This window comes from Homalodisca vitripennis, chromosome 3 (assembly GCF_021130785.1).
Source record: "Homalodisca vitripennis isolate AUS2020 chromosome 3, UT_GWSS_2.1, whole genome shotgun sequence".
Classification (NCBI taxonomy): Eukaryota; Metazoa; Arthropoda; class Insecta; order Hemiptera; family Cicadellidae; genus Homalodisca; species Homalodisca vitripennis.
The window spans coordinates 32611963-32633024 of NC_060209.1; the positions used below are offsets into that span (position 1 = coordinate 32611963).

At 32.5% G+C, this 21062-nt stretch overlaps 1 protein-coding gene across 3 annotated transcripts; it reads right to left on the minus strand.

The window, feature by feature from the left end:
• Positions 1-235: 235 nt before the first annotated feature.
• Positions 236-15771, minus strand: LOC124356785. 3 transcript variants are annotated; one of them, XM_046807993.1, is made up of 6 exons: positions 15700-15771; positions 15137-15264; positions 13984-14203; positions 9000-9191; positions 8723-8834; positions 236-538 (listed from the first exon to the last, which is right to left on the minus strand). In XM_046807993.1, exons 2-6 carry the CDS (start codon positions 15240-15242, stop codon positions 332-334), a joined length of 837 nt encoding a protein of 278 aa, XP_046663949.1. In that variant the 5' UTR covers positions 15243-15264; positions 15700-15771; the 3' UTR covers positions 236-331. The 3 variants fall into 3 exon arrangements, with proteins under 3 accessions (XP_046663949.1, XP_046663948.1, XP_046663947.1); XM_046807992.1 differs by having other exon boundaries at positions 15137-15255; positions 15700-15763; XM_046807991.1 differs by lacking the exon at positions 15700-15771 and having other exon boundaries at positions 15137-15659.
• Positions 15772-21062: the final 5291 nt, after the last annotated feature.

Below are 21062 nucleotides of genomic sequence, written 5' to 3' on the forward strand. Positions count from 1 at the left end.
TTCTATATCTTGCACACTCTCGGTAGGTTGTAGTGCCGCCACCTCTAGTTTTAGAATTCAAGCAGAATAGGTTGATGTGGGATTTATCAGGCTAAAATTACGAATATTTAAAATTTAAAGTACAAATTGGTGCAGAACTAACACTATGTGATGGATACTGTGGACATAGCAAGGTATATAACATCAGTTACAACATTCGTTAGTTTAGATTTAAATAATATGTGTTAAGACTGAAAATACTACTTAGTTGTGTTTTATTGTGATAAATCCACCACATATACAGTATAAACTAACCAATTATTAGCTAATCAGCATTTGTGTTATCTCATTGTCATGCATATGATTGGATCATAGAGACTATCTCATCCCAGGAGAACACACTGGCCACTATGGAGTTGATAAAGTGGGTAACTGTGAAATTTAAAGAGTCTTGGATCAGATCCATCATAATAGGGGCTTCAGCTGGTATTGTCTGTGCAATGAAATCAAGAAGAGGTTGCAGAGATGGGTCTCCTCCCATGAAGTTAGTCATCACTAGCTGAAACCACAGTATAGTTTTTACTAGTTACATGATATTATAATAAGAAATATTTTTAGAACTAAATACTGCAATATAATAATTACTACCTTAGTTATTTCCCATATTCTATTAAACACATAGAAAAGGAAGTGATTTAACCAAATTTGTTATGTAAACAATCTACAGTTCATATAATATTACAATATCAAGTAAGAAAAGCCAGACATGTCTCAATAAACAGACTTTGGTAAGGATAAAATGAGGATTATCCCACAGAGAGTCATGCATCATCATCTTGCCCATGTAGAAATGAAATTGCAAAATTTTAGTAGCTCAATTCGTTGTCACATAGAAAAGAAACTTTGCCAACCCATTAAGTGTTAGCTTCACTAATGTTCACCCAATGAAACATTTATTATCTCAGCAATTTTTGTTTGTTAAAAAAAATAGACCAAAGAATTTGTATAAAATTTTGTGTGAAAAATTAAATAAAATGCAACAAATTGGGGAAAATGTTAACAAAGGTCTATGATGAGTCTACGAGTAAAACAAGTGGTATGAACGTTTCAAAGATGGCCGTGAAGACATTGAAGATGACGAATGCTCCAAGCACCCCAGCACATCAACTATCTATGAAAATGTAAAAAAAGTGGAAGAAATGGTTATAACGATCGCAGTATTACCATCAGAGAAGTCGCTGATGATGTTGGCATATCAATTGGATCATGCCATGAAATCTTCAAAAGTTTTGGGTATGAAACAGATGGAAGTTGCTCAGAAGTCAACAACATTGTTGATGACGGAACATGGATTTATGGATATGACGTTGAAACTAAGGCTCAATCATCCCAGTGGAGGCATTCTGAATCGCTATGACCGAAAAAGGCTCGACAAGTGCAGTATAATGTGAAGATTATCCTCAGTGTGTTTTTTGATTTTAATGGCATAGTGCATCATGAAGACTGTGCAATATTAGGTTAAGCGGGAAATTCAAGAATCTTTCGTTAATAAACTTATATGCTCCTATAGAGGAGGCTGAAGATGAGGAGAAAGATGTATTCTATGGCAGGCTAGAGGAAGAGATAAATAAGCTGCCTCAATATGATGTGAAGTTGGTGATGGGTGATGCTAATGCAAAAGTGGGCAAAGAAAACTATTGGACAGAAGTAGCTGGAAAGGAGAGTTTACATGATTCAGCAAATGAAAACGGGTTGAGACTGCTCACTTTAGCTAGTTCAACAAATATGAAATTATGTAGCACAATGTTCCCAAGGAAAAGAATTTACAAAGCTACATGGGTTTCTCCAGATGGGAAAACAAGCAACCAAATTGATCATGTATTAGTAGACAATAGACATTATAGCAGCATTACAAATGTGTGCACAGTCAGAGGCGCAGAATTTGGTACAGACCACTATTTAGTCTTAATTAGCTTAAGACAAAGAATAAATGTGAATAAAAAGAGAACACCTAGGAAAGAACAATTAGCGTCTGACAAAATAACAATACCAGAAGTGCAGAGGGAATTTAAAATTAAATTGAGTAATAGATTCCAAATATTGGAAGATGAAAGCATAGAGACACAAATGACTGAGTCAGACAAGATTGGAAAACAATGGAAAAATTTACAAACTATAGTCACTGAAACAGTAAAGGAAGTGTGTGGCACAAAGGAAAATATGAAGAAGAATCCTTGGCTTACAGAGGAATGCAGGACAGCCGTAAACAAGAGAAGAGAAATAAAGCACAGGTGGTTAGCAAGCAGGAACAATGTGGATGAAGAAGGCAGAAGAATGACAGAACGACTTAGGACAGAATACTGTGAAGCTAACAGAAATACCAGAGTGGTACTTAGACGAGCGAAAAGAGACTTCCTAAACGGAAAACTTACCAAGGCTGAGAATGACAGAACAGCAAATAACGCAAGAGATTTTTACAGAACAATCCGTTTTTTCAAACAAGGCGTCTCAGCAAAAAGCTATGGCATAAAAGACAAAAATGGACAGTTAGTGATGGACAAAGAATAAGGGGTTAAAGTGTGGAAAAACTACTTTGAAGAACTCCTGAATTGTGACCACTGTACAAACAGAAGCGTTGACGATGAATTAAATTACCAACATGTACAACCGGAGGTGATGCCACCCTCTACGCAAGAAGTAGAAGACGCGGTAGCTAAGCTTAAATGCAATAAGGCTCCTGGTGAAGACGGAATTACAAGTGAGATTATTAAAAGTGGAGGAAAATTCCTGATAAAAGAAATACATAAACTTATTACAAAAGTATGGGAAGAGGAAATTATACCGGAGGTATGGAGAGAAGCAGTGGTAATTCCTCTGCACAACAAGGGGGATAAACAATTATGTTCTAATTATAGAGGAATATCTCTTTTGAACACCATCTACAAGATATTTTCAAAAATATTACTATCAAGATTAAGTCCTTATACTGAAGCAATAATTGATAACAGCAATCAGGATTTATGAAAGGCAGGTCCACAATAGATCAAATTTTCCTACTTAAACAGGCAATCTCAAAATATTATGAGTTCAACAAAGGCTTCTATGGAATTTTTATAGACTTCAAGAAAGCTTATGACAGCATAGATAGGAATGCTCTATTCAAGAAGATGGAAAAACATGGAATCCCGCAAAAACTGATAAGACTGTCAAAAATGTGTATAAGTGACTCAAAGGCCAAAATAAGAATAGAATAGAATAGCTTTATATTTCTCTCAAAACATCACTAATTACATTTTGTGAATATGTAAAATAAATGAACTTAAAATATAACACAAATATTTTCTAAGTTATGTGAAGAGAGAGCCCTCACATGGGCTAAGCCTGTGTGTGTGAGGGCTGAGTTGAAATCAATAAACAATAAATATATAAAATACAAATAAACAAAAGTTACTGAAATTGAAATACAAAATAAATTAAAATTAATAATTCATTACTATAGATTAGAGTGTGTCTCAACCGAATATAGTATTTAATACAATCAAGGAAAGAAATATTGAAATTGATCAATATAGACTAATTGTACATACTCTAAGCAATATTGGATTGACTCACACACTCATTTATTCTCCTAATACCCCTCCCCCTTGCAAAACACTCATTCAAATACACACGCACGTACACACACACGCACGCACACACACACACACACACACACCACTCGTGCCAATACTAACTAAATTCCTTTTTTTTTATTTATCCTTTGTATAAAACCCCACACATGCTAGCACACTCACGCATATCCACACAAACCAACAATTTTCTTTTTTTACGGTGTTTTGTTAGTTAAATCAATCAAACTTAAACATTCAAGGTCTTTTAAAGAAAAGGAAAACGACTCAGCTATTGTTAAAAAATTGTATACAGACGTAGTTATGGCACTAGTATTTTCCCCTTCCTGTTTCTACTAACCATTTGCATACTTTGTTTTTATACAGTTGAAAACTAATATTTTCAATATTTCTTAGCCCATCAGGAATATTTTGGAAGAGTACTACGTGAGCTATATAATATGAGTTTGTTTGTGTTGATTGTTTTGTAGATTTTTGGTGTGTATATACCTATACTACATTGAAAACGTGTAGAATACTTATGGTTTGCTGATTCTAAAAACTGAAATTTGTTTTTTAAAAGCGTATAACATTAGTTGTTTTACATAAAGTTGTCTGACATCAAGCACTTTAAACTCAGAGTACAACAAATCTGAAGGATATCGGATTGGTTTCTTTAACGCGGCTTTAATTATAGATTTTTGAGTTATTTGAATTGGTTGAATTTTTGAAAGAAAGGCCCCTCCCCAAGAAATTATTCCGTAATTGTATAATTGATTGAACGTAAGCATAATTAAAAACAGTTTTAATTTGGGAAAAATTTAGAATACGAGATAAGTTAGAAAACATAAAAATACACTTGCGCAACCTGCTATTAATATATTGAACATGTCTCCTCCAACTTAGCCTATTGTCAAAAATAACCCCTAAATATTTATATATTCCCTCACCTCTTCTAAGGGCTTGCATCTACATGGAACTCCAGTGCCCTGAACACATGTATGTAATGTTAAAACCATATCCACTGGGTCCACTGATAGCCCGAAGTGAAACAGCCATGTGTTTAGTTTTTGATACATTAACCGTCAGACGGTTTTGGTCAAACCACTGTTTAACAACAACACGGAGTCCTCTCTCTGCATTTAGGTAAGTTTCATCCCAAATTATTCCCTTCAAAAACTAGCGCAGTATCATCACATATAAGTAAATACTACAGTTATCTAGTTCAACTTTGCTTAAATTATTTATATAAATTAAAAAACAAAAGAGGTCCTAAGGTACTTCCTTGAATAACTCCGAAATCAATATTCTTTTAGATCACTTTCTGCCCCGTTTATAGATACCACCTGCTGTCTGTTAGAAAGATAGCTTTTAAACCAACTTAGGCTCTTACCTTTAATACCAACAAACTCTAGTTTTTTTAATTAAAATGTCCCCTGTCTAAAAGAATCAAAAGCCTTAGCTAAATCAATAAAAAAAACCAATAGAGAGCGCTTATTTATGTTAAGATTATCATGCAGCTTATGGGTCAGAGTCTGAGAAATACGTCATTGACGGTCAGATCACCTCTGAAGCCAAATTGGTTTTCAGATATAATTTTATTTTTGAACAAATAATTTAGAAAGTTGTTTCCTTACACATTTTTCGATGACCTTTGACACAACACTTAGCAATGATAATAGGCCTATATTGACAGCAATTCCCCTTCAAAACCTCCTTTAAAAAGAGGGATTACTTTAGCAAATTTAAAACAGTCAGGAAAAACACCTTCTAGTAAACTAGAGTTGACTACTTCCAACAAAGCTTTTTTAATACATTCAAAGTTAGTTTTTAATCATGTCTGCAGCTATTTCATCTATACCAGGTGCTGAACCTCCCCGCAACTCCCTTACACAATTTGCCAACTGTTCCTCAGTGACAGGCTCTAGCTGGAACTCTGTTTGTACCTGATACCTCTCATCATCAACTACACAGTCTACCGTCGGGATCTTATTGGCTAACTCTTCTCCTACTTTAACAAAATAATTATTTAATTTGTTTTGCAACTTCCACTGCTAAACCCTCCCCACTACTATTAGCATGACTAGAAAAATGTTTCAATTGGAAAATTCCCCATTTTTACTTTTTTTACCTACAAATTCCCCTATATGTTCCCAAAGTTTTTTTGGATTGCCTACTGATTCATTTATTTTATTTTTATAGTAATTATCTTTTGAAATTTTTAACAAATTACTCAATAGATTTCTATAATTTTTGTAATAGTTGATCAGATTTCCGTTGAAAGGTTGCTTCTTAATTGTTTTACTAAATTTTATCTCTGTGCCTAATTGACTTAAATCAAGCCCAGAGTTATCCACGGCTTAATTTTTTAAACAAGCTTATTACTGTACTTTCTAACTTGAGTGGCAGAGTCTAGATGGAGAATAGAGAATAGATGGAGAAATGTCGGAAAACTTCCTTATCAACACTGGAGTAAGACAGGGAGATGGGATTTCTCCCACTCTCTTCAACCTGGCTGTGGAAGAGGCATTACAAAAAGTTAAAAGACTACAAAGAGGGGTTAAATTAGGAGTGGACCTGAACGTAATGGCATTTGCGGATGATGTAGTGATCTTGTCAGAAAGTTTGGATGACCTCTCCACACTAACAAAAAGTTTTATTAAAGAATGTCAAACAGTAGGCTTAGAGCTAAATGAAGATAAAACTAAAATTATTCATTTTGGAAGACATGCTGGAAATGTGAGAACAAACTTAAGCATTGATAACTACTCGATTGGCTGGGTAGAAAGTTTTAAATATTTGGGTGTAACAATAAACAGCAAAAACGTGGAGGATATAGAGATACAAAGCAAATTAGCTAATGCAAATAGGTGTCTTGGGGCGTGTACAAAACTCTTTACGTCAAGATTGTTGTCACAATGCTCCAAAATAAGAATTTATAAAACAATCATTCAACCAGTCCTAATGTATGGAAGTGAAACATGGACATTAACGAAGAAAAATGAGGGGCGGTTGATTTTTTTGAGAATAAAGTTCTCCGAAAAATATTTGGACCAATATGTGATGAAGGGGTGTGGCGAATAAGAAAAAATAGAGAATTACGCAATGTATACCAAGATCCTGATATTGTGGCGTTGGTGAAGGCAAAGAGAATTAGCTGGCTAGGACATGTACATCGGAGACAGGAGGGCACAAGGTTAAAAGAGGTCTACCAGGCGGTACCGGCAGGAAGGCGCCCTTTGGGAAGGCCAAAGATAAGATGGTGCGATCAAGTGGTCGAAGATGTGACCCGGTGTGGAGGGTCTGTGGATCTGGCGGAAGACAGGGTGGCGTGGAAGAGGCTCATAGACGAGGCAAAGAATCGACTGAGATTTGTTACGCCCCGGCAGTAAGTAAGTAAGTGCATCATGAATTCCACAAAGTTAAACGGTCAATAAGGAGTACCCCCTGCAAGTTCAATGCTGTTTGCATGACACTATCCGAAAAAACATCCAGATTTCAGTTAAAACAATTCATGGCTTTTGCACTATGATAATACACCTGGTCATACTTCAATGTGAATTGTTTGCGAATTTTAGGTAACAAACAGTACTGTGACAATGCTCCAGCCTCCATATTCTTCAGACATAGCTCCTTTAAGGAAATGGAAATGGCCCTTTAAGGTTCTCTTTATTTTTGGAAATAAAAAAGAGAACCTTAAAGGGCTGTTGTTTTACAAAGATAGATGATGTTAAAAATGCATTTCTGAAACAGCTAAAGGCTATCCCAAGGATCAAGTTTGAAAAATGTTTCGAGTTCGAGGATTGGAAGAAGCGCTGGCACAAGTACATAGTATTGAATGGGGACTATTTTGAAGGTGAAAGCATTTTTTTTCAAGTTACTTTTGAACATACCTCATAAATGCCATGCCTGTTCAAACGATCCTTTCTGTTGGTCAGATTATTGTGAGAAAACAGACCGTTTACTTCATAAATGTTTGTATCCAGAATTAGACTTAACAATCTCCCTGAAGTGGCTATCTCTAAATTGTGTCTTTAGGCCGTAGCCATAACTGAATTGTGGATTGTACAGGTTGTAAAGCGACACCTAGTGGTTTTATGAATATTCCGCTTCATCTCAACTATCTTCAAGTGGATCTCTGTTTGTCTCTACTCATAACTTTGGTGTAATTATTTTAATAACTTTAATAAAGAAGATAGCATCAAATTGTCAAAAAGTTGGCAGGTTGTGTCACTATTGGTCATGTTGGTTAACCCATTTTGGTTGGTTTTCACCTTAAATGTGATTGTTCTCTCAGCTCAGGGCGCCAGTAAGGATGGTCATGTACTTTTCTTTTTCCAGAGGATTCTGATAAATGTATGGTCTCCGAGCTCAGCAGGCCACATGGACTGGCCCATCTTATTAAACCATTATAAAATTCAACCATTATCCAGGCGTGGCTGGAAAGTGCTGTAATCTCTGTGCCAAGTGTAATAAATTAAAATTAATATTTGACTATTTTCAGCACATATGAGAGTAAAGATAGTTTAGAGTTTAAAAAAAATCTAAATGGTGGTGCTACAGTATCTGCTATAGTGTATCCTATAAATAAAGGTGCGTTTAGTCAAGCCAAACATCATTATAGGGATAAATTTATTGATATTACAGACTTATTAATTGTACTTTTATTTTGCAAATAAATAATAGGTTAAATCACATACTACTTGGTGGGTTGGTACTTATACATAAAAAGACAAAACGACTAGTTAAAAAAATTAAACTTAAAACTAGTACATATTGTAAGTGTTTGAGAATTGCATTAAAATCATAGTCATTAAGAGATTCAAACCTCAAATATTGCCCTTTAAACCCACTTAAGAGTGACATACTACATGGTTACGCAATAGCCGAGTGGAGATTCCGAACACAGCCAGCCACTGTGGCCAGAGGCTTAAGTTTCAGACAATTATGATACAGCTCTATTACTTTCAAGTCACCTGTATAGGCACTCCAAATCAAAGACGGAATATTTCAAGAATTTAATTGTGTTAACAATGTTCCAATGTGATGTGAATCATAAAACTTAGATGTTAGTTATAACTTTGGTCGTGTAAGCCTAAGAACTAAATAAATTTTAATAGTATCTCCATACATACCTGAGCACTGTCAATACTCATATTCAACGAGAATTTAGACATGAGAAACGAATTGTTTGGAAATATTTCAATGCTAGTTTTTATAAAGACATCGGTGCCATTGGAGGTGATGCTGCAACAAAATCAAAGTGAACAACTATTAAAAATGTAAACAAAAATATTTCCTTAATTTGTCGGTTGGAAGGGAAATACAATAGATAAATTTTGTTCATTCAGTAAGTGAGATAGTGCAGAAAAGTGTTGAAAGCTTAAAAGGATTTGAAAATGACAACCTCACCTGTAGTCACCATTACCGAAAATGTGCATATCGTAGTTAGACACATCCAGCTCATAGTAGCCCTCCAGACTGCTGGTGTTGATATGTAACTCCACAGCTATGTCAGTGCCAAAGTTGGTGTTGTTGACCATTGCCTCAGCATCAAATTGGGTTATGTTTACAAAGGAACTGTTCAGGATCCCAAAATATACCCTAGGAATAAAAATAATGCTCTTTATATCAATGAAATGTTCAAAATACAAACTCTTATACATGTTATCATACTTCAAAAAAATTCTAAAGATAGGTATTTCTTATATACAAGATACAGGTATGGAATATAATAATATTCTCTGCTTATAGATGTTGTAGGACTTTTAAAAAGCAGCATTTCAAAGGCTTTACCTTACCTGTATACAGGATAAAACGGAGTTTCAAACCTATTACTCATTTCATTACGTTACATGTGTTACTATGTCAAATGTTAAAATGTCATACTCCAGTAGTTTCAAATCTACAAATCTATTTATTCTGCTTATTTTCTTGTCGCCATCAAGGTTACCCCTAAGGCTAGTGTAAAAATGGTTGCTAATGCTCAGCAAAATTTCGTGGAACAACTTGCACCGTCACCGAACTTGATGATGTTTATATAAAAATGAGCTTCATAGAAAATTTCAAGACATAGATCAGTTTGTTTTAGAGATATCATGTAGACAGACATATATCACTTTGTTGTTATATGGAGCAGAGACGTGGAGGTGGACTAAAAATGATTTAAGCAGATTGCAAGCTGCAGAAATGAGATTTTTAAGAGGGATAGAGATAGAATAAGGAACGAAATAACCAGAGAAAGATTGAGGGTAGTTTCACTGCAAGAGACAATGGAAAGAAGAAGAATACAGTGGATGGGAGATAATAGAACGCCTAGAATAGCACTGGAGAAGGAGGAAAGAGGAAGAAGACCAAGAGGAAGACCGAGAGGAAGATGGGAGGACCAAGTGTGGAAAGACATAGAGAGAAGGGGACTACAGAAAATACAGGTGGAGGAAGAGGAGACCTGGAATGACAGACAAAAGTGGAGGAGGCTGTGTACGACGACTCGTGATGACGGAAACGTTGGATGATGATGATGATGATGTAGACAGACAAAGATAGATAGAAATGGAATTTTTCCAGCACTTCAGGTGGTTTTCTTAATGCTCAACCAAAAACCTCTCAAAAGCACCTTTTTCAATTCTGTATGATAACTGCAAGCTGAGAGAATAATTATTCTCTATATTTTCTTTATATCATATGATTGAAAAAGTTTCATTATATTTAAAGAATATCAAGCAATGTAATTGGTTTTTATCAATATTAATCAATAGTTTCTTTATTTACACATCAATATGAAGGATACAGAGTTAACAAATACAATACAAAAGAATAAGAATAATTTATTTACACAATAGAGCACAAAGGTTTTCTGGACAAGTCAATATATCAGTATAAAAAGTAGTTAAATAAAAGCATTTGAAAATAACTGTTTACTACAGAGTAAAACCGACTACACTCTTGTAAAAATCTTTAAATTATTCTCACTAGGAAACTCTATCGCTCTCACCAAGACATGGATATCATAAGAGTTTTGTGGAGACTGTAGAAAGCCTACTTTTTTAAAACTCTTTAAATTTGTTAGCATTTGGATAACATTTGAAAATGAATTGTACAGTTTAGAATTAAAATAAGAAAATTGAGTTTTTGAAAACGATGAGTCTGGATCCGTCTGAAATTAGATCATTTCTGTGCTGTGTGTTATGATCATGATTTTAATGTGAAAATATATTTTTTCAAACAAACATTTTATATAAAGCATGAAATGATTCTTTCCCTCATCTTGAATATAATCATATTTACTTCAGTCAATCGGAAAAAAAACAGGATTGGAGACCAAGAATTTTCTTAATTTTGTTTTATTGTAATGGTTAACAAGAGCAAATGAAATCAATGTACACAAAGAAGTATAAGTTTACGAATTTGGAATATTACTATACAATGGAGTGTTGAAGAACCTTACAGGATGTAACGAGTCTTACTAACCAAAGATGTGTTACTAAGTTACACGGTAAAAAGTCATAAAATGATCCTACTTAGTTTGTTTACAAATCTGTTTATTTTGTGTTTTTCTCATTGACTGATTTCGGTTACCTATTTTTTTGTTCTCTTGGGACAAGACGCTTAGAAATTACACCTAGTTCTATAAGGATCTTTGCACTGCTTCCGGAATGACAGGATATTCGCGATGGGTAAGGATGGAGGTAGGAGCCGTGTCCCATCAAGATCCACGAGGAAGAATTTAATCTCAAATCATGTCCCCTCGAAATAGATGTGGCCAGTTCCGAACCAGTCTCCAGATAAAGCAGGCAGGGGGTGGCACACCCTTATGTTGAGGCTAGCAAGAACCTTGCACGAATACCACCAACTCCTCTCTAACTCATCTCCTGCAGAAGACTATGCCTATCGAATTACCCTTGCACATCAGAATCTTGAATTTTGGGGTTAGTGATGTGCCAGTCCTGGACATCGATAAAGTTTCCCAGATTTAAGTGACACAGCCAGAATTGATCCCAGCTGGGTGACCTATGAGACCAATGTAAACATACTAAAATCTTATTACACATTTACACGTTCACTGTGGATGATCCTTAGTAGCATCATATTTAACCGACTGTGTATGCGGCTGGCACACTGATATGTTTTGGTGTTCTCACATTTTCCGTTATTTGTCTACATAACCTGACAGTCAAACGTAATTAATGTTACTGTTCATTCCTCTTTGAAGGTTAATTTCTTGCTAATCTTATTTGTTTGTGATTTCTATATTGAAGATTTTTATTGAAATAATTGTGATTATTATTGGTGTACTTGCATATGGGATCCTAACAATCTTACAATTAGTGAAATAGATTGGGACGTTGACTATGATTCAATCGGAAGACGGCTTTTTAGTACTGGTGATAGTTGGAGCTACCTAGTGACTCTGAGAGTGATATATGATATATAGAGAGTGATGACTGTGACACTGATTTGGGCAGTATTCAACCATCAACCAGCGCTAGTACACCATACCAGTGTGCCACCACAACAAACAGCTCCCTTCTGTTCACTTCAACTAAATCACAACTCCAAGTAACACCACACCCACCATGTTCAGTTAAGCAACAATTACCACAATCCAATCCGCCACTAAATAATCAACTTCGCGGACGCAAACAGTCCTCAACCAATATTACTCTGGGCTGATATTCTTGACTTAAAAACTTTTATTTTCTCAGTCTACTAGTTTACTCGCACCTGGCAATGAACCTCTAGATTATTTTAAAATGGTTGTTCATGACATTTTTCTCTAATCGATTGTTCGAGAAACAAATGCTAATGCAGACAATATTTTATTATCAGCATCTACTTACTACTGAAAAATTATGAATCTGTCAAAGAATTTGACACTCACTAAATTAAAAACATTCTTAGGCTTATTGTTTCATATGGGAGTAGTGAAAATGCCACAGCTAAAAATGTATTGGAGGACTGATAAATTACTTCAAACTTTTGCAAATGGCTCCACTGTATACTCAGAAAAAGAATCTTTAGGATAAACAATATTTATGTAATTTAGGATAATAAAATCGATTCTCTACTATTGTGTATAGTTTTTCGTCTTTTATAGCGAAATATACTTCAAACACCTACCGTTGTCACCCTCACACACTAAAAAATATTGTGCCATGTGTTGACAATGCCCATAATAAATTTGCAATGCCAGCATCATAAATTTGTTTATTTTTACAATGATAAAAATTCTAATCAGAAACCATTTGCAATAATATAATGCAGTGTATGAGCAAGATTTTATTAAATTGAAATTTTTTATTTTTTAGCATATATTATAGGTTAAAAATTTAGGTCAGCAGTGAATGTGTTAATTATTTCAACTTTTTCACCCCACAATCAGTAAAGTTCTACCTTGTATCTAGTGGAGACAAGTTTCAAACTTTAGGGTCTGTCTATCAAGAGTTATCTTGTTCTGTCTAGACTTTGAGTTGTTGTAGGGTATGATTATTATTCTTTTAGTGGCAGTCCATGGCCACATGTATGTTTGAAGCAAATGTTTATACATTAAAACTTTTGCACCTGAGGAAGAGGGTAGATTTCAATTCTCGAAATGTAGTGATATACATTTTGTATCATAACAATGGGAAAGGTTTGAGATCTTATTATGATCTCCACAGCATTAGCTCAAGAATATTGCTCCATCTCCTCAAGTCTGCATTCGAGATCAGCTACTTCCTTATTTAACTGCTTGTTTAAAGATTTATATAGAAGTAGTTGAATTTTAACCAGTGCAAAAGCAAGATATAACATTAACTGTCAGGAATATTAAAATTGCTCTTGAATATTAATCTTCAAGAGCACCTTTGAAGACAGTTATGCACTCATTTCTTATTTTTTAAATAGGATATTATTATTTCCTAACATACAGATTATATTATTTTATTGTAAAAAATTTATATTTGTACATAAATAAAAAGCTGCTTACAGAAAAATGTACTTTTAATATACTTCAAGTGAAACTACAAAAGTCTCAAAGTATACTCAGTCTACACAGTGATTTTTTTTAAATCACATGACATTCTATCTCTAACAATAATTATTATTGGCTTTTTGCAAGATCTACTTTTTTGAACAAAGAACACAACTTGTAATGAATCCCAAGAGAAAGTTATTTACTACTCCCAAATTACTTTTTGCTGAGCTATGAGAGAAAATAAACTAATCAGTGGCGTACATTGGATTTATTTCCAAAAAGATATATTCTGTTATCCACCCTTATCGACTCACTGAAATATCCAACATTTTCATAGTATAATAGAAACAAGAATACTCTGCTACACACTCAGATTATTATTATTACATTATTGTAGTTTGTAATCTACTTGTTACTATACTACAAGTGTTTAAAACTTACAAAACGTTTTTTGCTGTTGGTTCAGCTACAGCAAATGGTATCATTGGTATTTGTTGTGGAAGATGATTTTTTAGATTTTCAAGCACTTCAACTAGTATAGTTGAATTTAAGGAGGCACCTTCATTTCTCACATTTCTGATTGATTCTTGTTCTTTTAGTTCACTTATTTTTGATAGAGGTTTCCTTAAGAAGCTATAAAAGGTACGTTGTATTGCAGATGCTGAAAAAAGACAGATCGTTGACCATGCTGCAAAACATTTACTAAATATATTGAAGTATGACACTATCACTTCATTGACTTGGCAGGATTTATAGCTCTTATGTGAAATAAAGTCATATTTTATAACAACTGATGTGTCAGTATTAGGCTTGGTAAGAGTGAATTTCAATGATACAGTTTGATAGTCAACCATTTTACTAATAGTATGGTGGCAAAAATTTTGATTTTGATCAAGCTCATCTCTGTGGAATGAGCCTACATGCTAAATATTGTTTTTACTAAAGAGTGTTCTGGAGTCAATAATTGTCCAAAAGTTTAATTTTGCAAATATTGTTTCATGTAAAATAAATTATTTACTAAAACTGTGTTAAAAAAAAAAAAAAAAAAACACTTAAAGATGAAAAACACTTTTTTTTACACATTTATTATAATAAAGAATTGAAATCGCTGTTGTTCCATCCTAATCTAGGATTTCAAATATATTAATTCTTACCTAAAGATTGTTAGAGTCTCAAGACTATAACTTTATCCTGTATCTGTTGTCAGAGAGTGCAATGGCTCCTTTATTAGTGTTATATGGATGGAGGAGAGTAGGGGATAGTTATGAGTGAGAAAATAAAACAATATTAGGCCAAGTATAGATCGCAGAGCAATACCATATTTACCAGTGTTCTATCTACTGTATGTGGTATTTCACATATCATATTGTAGCCTTAGACAACAGAGATAAAATATTTTTTAACGTATAAACTTAAAAAAAATATTATATTTTTTTACGTGAGTTACTTACATAATTTAGAAAGTTGTTATGGTGCAAATTAAAAAAATAGTTGATTATTATCAATGAAATATTGGATATTAAAAAATAATTGCAATATTATAAAAACAAATGTTGAACTTAGAAAGAATCATAAACATGATATGTATACTTACCAATTGCAGTCTGTACTGCAAGACGAACATCCTGTATCTTATTTTCAGTAGTGAAACAGGTAGATCCAAGGATTAGCAGAGTAAAAATGACAATTTCCTTAATCATTCTTATTCTGTGCCTAAGCAAACTCTTCATTATTAATTAAAATTAATATTTGACACTCAGACGTATGTTTAATAGGGCAGTATTTATTTGAACAAAATAATACATTTATACTAAATTTTAAAGAACATTTTGAATGTTGTTTAATTCATTTCATATGTCAGTTTGGTATTTTTTTAATTTTAAGGTTAAATAGTACCTTATATATCAGAAATACAAAAGTATTACTCAAATATAGGGATTGTATTAAAGTATGTTGTCAATTTCATGCAAACAAGTGCCTGTATTAATATATACCATATTTATAGCTTTGCTATTAATACAAATTTAATTTGCTTTTCAGGAGAACAACACAGACCATTAATTTTTGGACTGACACTTTTAATGGTAAAGGTTTACTCAAGCTTTTGAAAAAGCTAATGAAAAAATAAATCTAATACAAAATCTTCTATATACTTACAAAATTTACTAAGAAAACAAGAACACACTGTGATGATGTTATCACACTAGGTTTGATACGTGCAGCAGGCCTACTTGACCCAATGTTGAGGCTCTTGAAGAGATTAGGAAATACACAGATTTATTCAAGTTATAATGTTATATTATCTTTGTCATACATATAACTGATTGAATGAAATGAAACAGTATTCCTTATGAATAAAATATTTATAGACATAACACTGCCTATATTCAATTTAAAATTTTATAATACTTGATTGACCTAGTTTTTCATATTGACTAATACCAACTTGTCTGTTATATCAATTACAGACTGTGTTATAATTATTAAACTCACATAAAATTTAAATTTAAACCGGTAGTAGCCAAATTTTAATTGTAAACCTGTCAGTGAGACTATTTTACTCACAATAAAGTAATATAATGTAAATGGAGGAAAAAAGTCCACTTTTTAGGATGATGTTTCTACTACAGTCATAAAGCATGCCAGGAAACATTTAACCAATCCACTTTCTCATTTAATAAATTCTTATTTCTCACATTTTTCCAGACAATTACAAATATAAAAAATATGAGCCTTGCATATAAAGTGAAGCTGCCAGTTAATAACCATCCACCAGCCTTGTTACCAGTGATATGTAAAATTCACAAAGATGCTAAAAAAATATAACCATCTAGTTATTTACATTGATAAATAATAATCTATCCCAGTGAATAGGATAAGTGAATACGTCTGATCAATTCTAGCTGTCATTTCTGCTGCTACAAACAAATTACTTAGATACAAACATTTACAAAAAAAGAGATAAAAACCAAAACCTTAATAAAAAGGTGATATAGCTGGGAGTAAAGTGGAAATGAGATAATTCAAAGACCAAGTGACCAATGCAAATTTTGATTATCTAAGAATTTGAATTATTCAGACTTTATTATTTGTGTAGGAATGTCAAGAAACTTGAAGAAAGTTCAAATTACTAACATTATGAATTAAAAAAATGTTTGAATTAATCAAGTTAGGCTGTATTTACTATGCATTTGACTGAAGTGCATTGAGTGAAGTGCAAATCCAACATACGAGTGAAAATGCCGGAGAACGATCTGTTAACCGTTTAAACTCAGTTACCAGACCTCTCAAAGGGAAAACATAAATTTTGATCCAAAAATTTCAATCAACCAATCCAAGAAAAAGTCTAGCTACCAATGTTCAAAATTTAAAAAAATTAAAATTTTTCATTAAAACATTCAACATTTAGAATCCAGAATTGAATCACTAGAAATACTTTTAGAAGAATTAAATCCGGATATAGTAGTTCTTAGTGAACATAATATTAAACTGGATGAAATTTGTCGATTAAATGTAAGTAAATATACAGTTACTTCTCATTATTGTAGGAAAACAACCATTAGAGGGGGAGTTATAGTACTATGTAAAGATGGGATTGAATGGAAACAGGTATGTTTTCCGGCATGCAATGAATTGCAAGAAGATAGACAGTTTGAATTTTGTGCAACAATGTTTAGCTATAATAGATTTAAGTTTATTGTAGTAGATATTTATAGATCTCCCAGCTCTAATACACATATATTTCTTGAAAAATTGGATAAATTAATAAATTTAATTACAAAAAAAGTGAATATATTTTTTTAGTGGGTGATATAAACATAAATACACTTATAAATTCTAAAGAATGTAGAAATTTAAAAAACATTTTGAAAGGTCATGGGATGAATTGTTTGGTAGATTTTCCTATTAGAGTCTGTACTACAGCTCAGACCTGTATTGATCATGTTTTAAGCAATTTTCTTAAACAGGGTGTAAAAGTTGAGGGTATTATTACAAATATTTCTGACCATGACGCCCAACTTGTTGCAATAGATGGAAATTTAGATTATAAACACAGTAATAATGATTTAACGAAGTTTCAAAGAAAATTCAACAAGGAAAATAATTAATTATTTCTTAAATGTGTATCTCAAGAAAGCTGGAACAGTGTATATAACGCACCTGTCCAGGAAAAGTATGATGAATTTTTTTCAATATTTTTTTATTATTTTGATACATGTTATCCTAAAATGAAAACTAAACAAATTAATAGAAAAGGGTCATGGATAACTGAAGATTTACTTAAAATGAAAAATGAAATTTTAAAAATTTCTTCCCTCAGTAGAGAAAGTAACAGTCAACATTTAAAACAAGTTTTAAAAGTAAAAATCAAGGAATACAACAGTCAATGTAAAGTAGAAAAACAAATGTATTTAGATTCATTGATTTCTGGCTCCTCAAATGTATGCAGGGAGACTTGGAAGATCATAAACAGTGAAATTGGTAAGAGGACTAAAAGTCATGAAAATATAGCTTTAAATATTGATGGTTTAGTTGTTAATAATCCTAATACAGTTTCAGAAATGTTTAACAACTTCTACATAAATATGGTTGATTCACAAATCTTACCAAAACTAAAACTTAACTCAACTAAGTCATTTGGTAAAGATCAACCAATTAAATTACAAACAAAAAACTTTTTTATACCTAAAAATATTTCAGAAATAGATCTTGAAAAATTATCATGTCTTTTCCAAATAAATACTCAACAGGCTATGATGAGGTACCGATGCCAGTCATTAAACTTGCTAGACAGTGTCTAATTCAACCTCTTGTTCATTTAATTAACTCCTCATTCATCAGTGGGATTTTTCCAAAAAAATTAAAAATATCCAAGGTTAAACCTTTATTTAAAGAGGGCCTACGGGAATGTGCATCAGACTACAGACCAGTTTCTATGATATCTTCATTTGCTAAGATTTATGAGCGAGCCATGTCAATCCAACTAACAAAATACTTAGAAATTAATAATCTTTTTGATAAAGAACAACACGGTTTTCGTCCCGGGAAATCAGTGATTAGTGCTGCTACACAAATGATAGAGTCAATTATTGATTCGGTAGATAAGGGTAAAAAAACAATAGGGGTATTCTTAGATTTGAGTAAAGCATTTGATAGTGTAGGGCATAGTGATTTGCTTGATGCACTACATAAATTAGGAATTAGAGGAAGGGCACTTAATTGGTTTAATACATATCTAGTGGATAGGTTACAATTTGTAGAAATAAATTTTGTTTCAAATTCTAAACAGTTATCCTGTGTTAAATCTGACCATAAGCCTGTGAAATATGGAGTCCCACAGGGATCTATATTGGGTCCATTACTTTTTCTGTGCTACATCAGAGGGTTACCCCATACAAGTCACTTTGAGAACATTTGTTTGTACGCAGATGACATAAATTTGAAAATATCAGGAAAGTCAGTTGAAGACATAGAGACCTCAGCTTATGTTAGTCTGTCATCTTTGAACCAATATCTAATTTCAAAAAAATTACTGTTAAACTCACTAAAAACAAAATATGTTACATTTTCAAGTAAAAAACAACTGGATAGGATTAATATATTTTTAAATGAAGAAATGATAGAAAATGTAGATGAAACAAAATTTTTGGGATTAAAATTAGACAAAAACTTAAACTGGAACTCACACATAGACCAAACTTGTAGCAAAATATCTTCCGGTTTGTTTGCGTTGAAACGTATGTCAAAATTTTCTAATTTGAATACACTCAAAACAATTTACTACGGATTAATTCAGTCACATAATTATTGCCTATGGTATTATAGTATATGGTGGTACAAGTAAAGCTAATCTGAATAGAATTATAATTTTGCAAAAGAAAGCACTTCGTATCATGTTAAAATTAAAATTGAATGATTCAGTAAAGATTCATTTTTCAGAGCTGGGTATTCTCACTGTTTATAGCCAGTATGTTTTTGAGCTGTGTCTGTTCATCAAAAGAAATTTGAATGATTTTGTGAGAAACAGAGACAATCATAAATATAACACAAGGTGTAAAAATGACCTGGCTTTTGACAAACATAAATTAAGGATGTATGAAAAAAAAACCATTGTATTCAGGTATAAAATATTTCAATAGACTGCCTAAAGAAATTAAAACAATAGAGGACTTATATAAATTCAAAACTAAGCTGAAAACAATGATGCTGGGCAGGCCCCTGTATGCATTGGAGGAGTTTTTTATTTTAATAATATACCAATAGTTTAAATATTATTTGTAATATTGTTATGTGTAGTTTGTAATATCATTTGTGTAAAATACCAATTAAAGTATAATCAAGCTGTTTTAGTATGCTAAATAGATCACAATTAAATAAATTATTATTTTTATAAATAAAATTATTATAAAAAAGATTATAAAAAGCCTTAGCCAACTCTTTTTAATATACAGAAGAATTTTGTACATGAATTTCTTAAAATGTATCTTAGAGTTTGTAGAAAGTAATGTAATGACACTATTCTGTACATGTTGTGCAATTGTGAATAAAGGAATTTGAATATGAATAATATGAATATGAATATGAAGTCAGCTACCAGCTACGCAGCTGAGGCTTCACTAACTGTGTTACTAATAGAAACTCGTCTCAAATCCACAAATGTCTCACTTCAGAAACTTAGATTTTAGTTTCTTATAGTAAGAATTCATAATAGTGCAGTCATTGAAGCATTATTGCTCCGAATTTTTTTACTGTGAACCGAATTGCATACAATTTTAGAATTAGGTTCACCTTACCCTTAACTTCAAAAGTGAAAATGATTTGAACTCCGCAATCACCCTGGGGGTGGTTGCCACCCCTTCTTGGGGGTGAATTGTTTTTTGTTCAAAATAACCTCGGATCTCGATAGAAGACCTAATTTTAAGCAAAAAATCATCTATAAAGATTTTCGAAAAATCCAATAATTTTCAAGATATTGGCAACTGAAAATTCGCAATTTTTTCACGTTTTTCATCGGTTTTTTGCAAATACCTCCAAAAATATACGTTTTATCAAAAATTGTATAGAGAACAAAATTGTAGCAGGTAGAAAAATAAACAATAAGGTTTTTTATAAAGTGTTCTAAGTGCAATATTAAGCTAGATATTAAAGATCAAATCCGTTTTTTATTTTGTTTGAAATTTAATCGATGTGGTCAATGCCATCTAACGGCGAGCAGATGCATTTTAGGCATTCTAATAAAAAAGGGTTTTGTAGTGCTTGAAATAAGCTTTAAAATGAGTACTATTAAAAGTCTTTTGCACGTAAAATAAGTAAGCTGTATTGCAAATAAGAGGAGCATCTAATGTTTTTTCTTTTAAATCAATGGGTTTCATAAGTCCCATTTCAACCAAAATTAAAATTAATCGTATTCCGACTAGAATTAACTTTATTATGAAGATTGTGATATATTGCATCAGTTTGGCTGCTTCAGGACACATATTTTTAAAAAAAGTCACGATTAAAAAACAATTTCAAATTTT

Excerpts from the sequence above, each read along its gene's own strand:
- LOC124356785 (XM_046807991.1), bottom strand. The coding sequence starts at position 15,272 with ATGAAGAGTTTGCTTAGGCACAGAATAAGAATGATTAAGGAAATTGTC. Across the intron at positions 8,835-8,999 it reads TTCGGTAATGGTGACTACAG|CATCACCTCCAATGGCACCG; the intron begins GTGAGGTTGTCA and ends ATTTTGTTGCAG. Across the intron at positions 539-8,722 it reads TGAGTATTGACAGTGCTCAG|CTAGTGATGACTAACTTCAT; the intron begins GTATGTATGGAG and ends CTGTGGTTTCAG.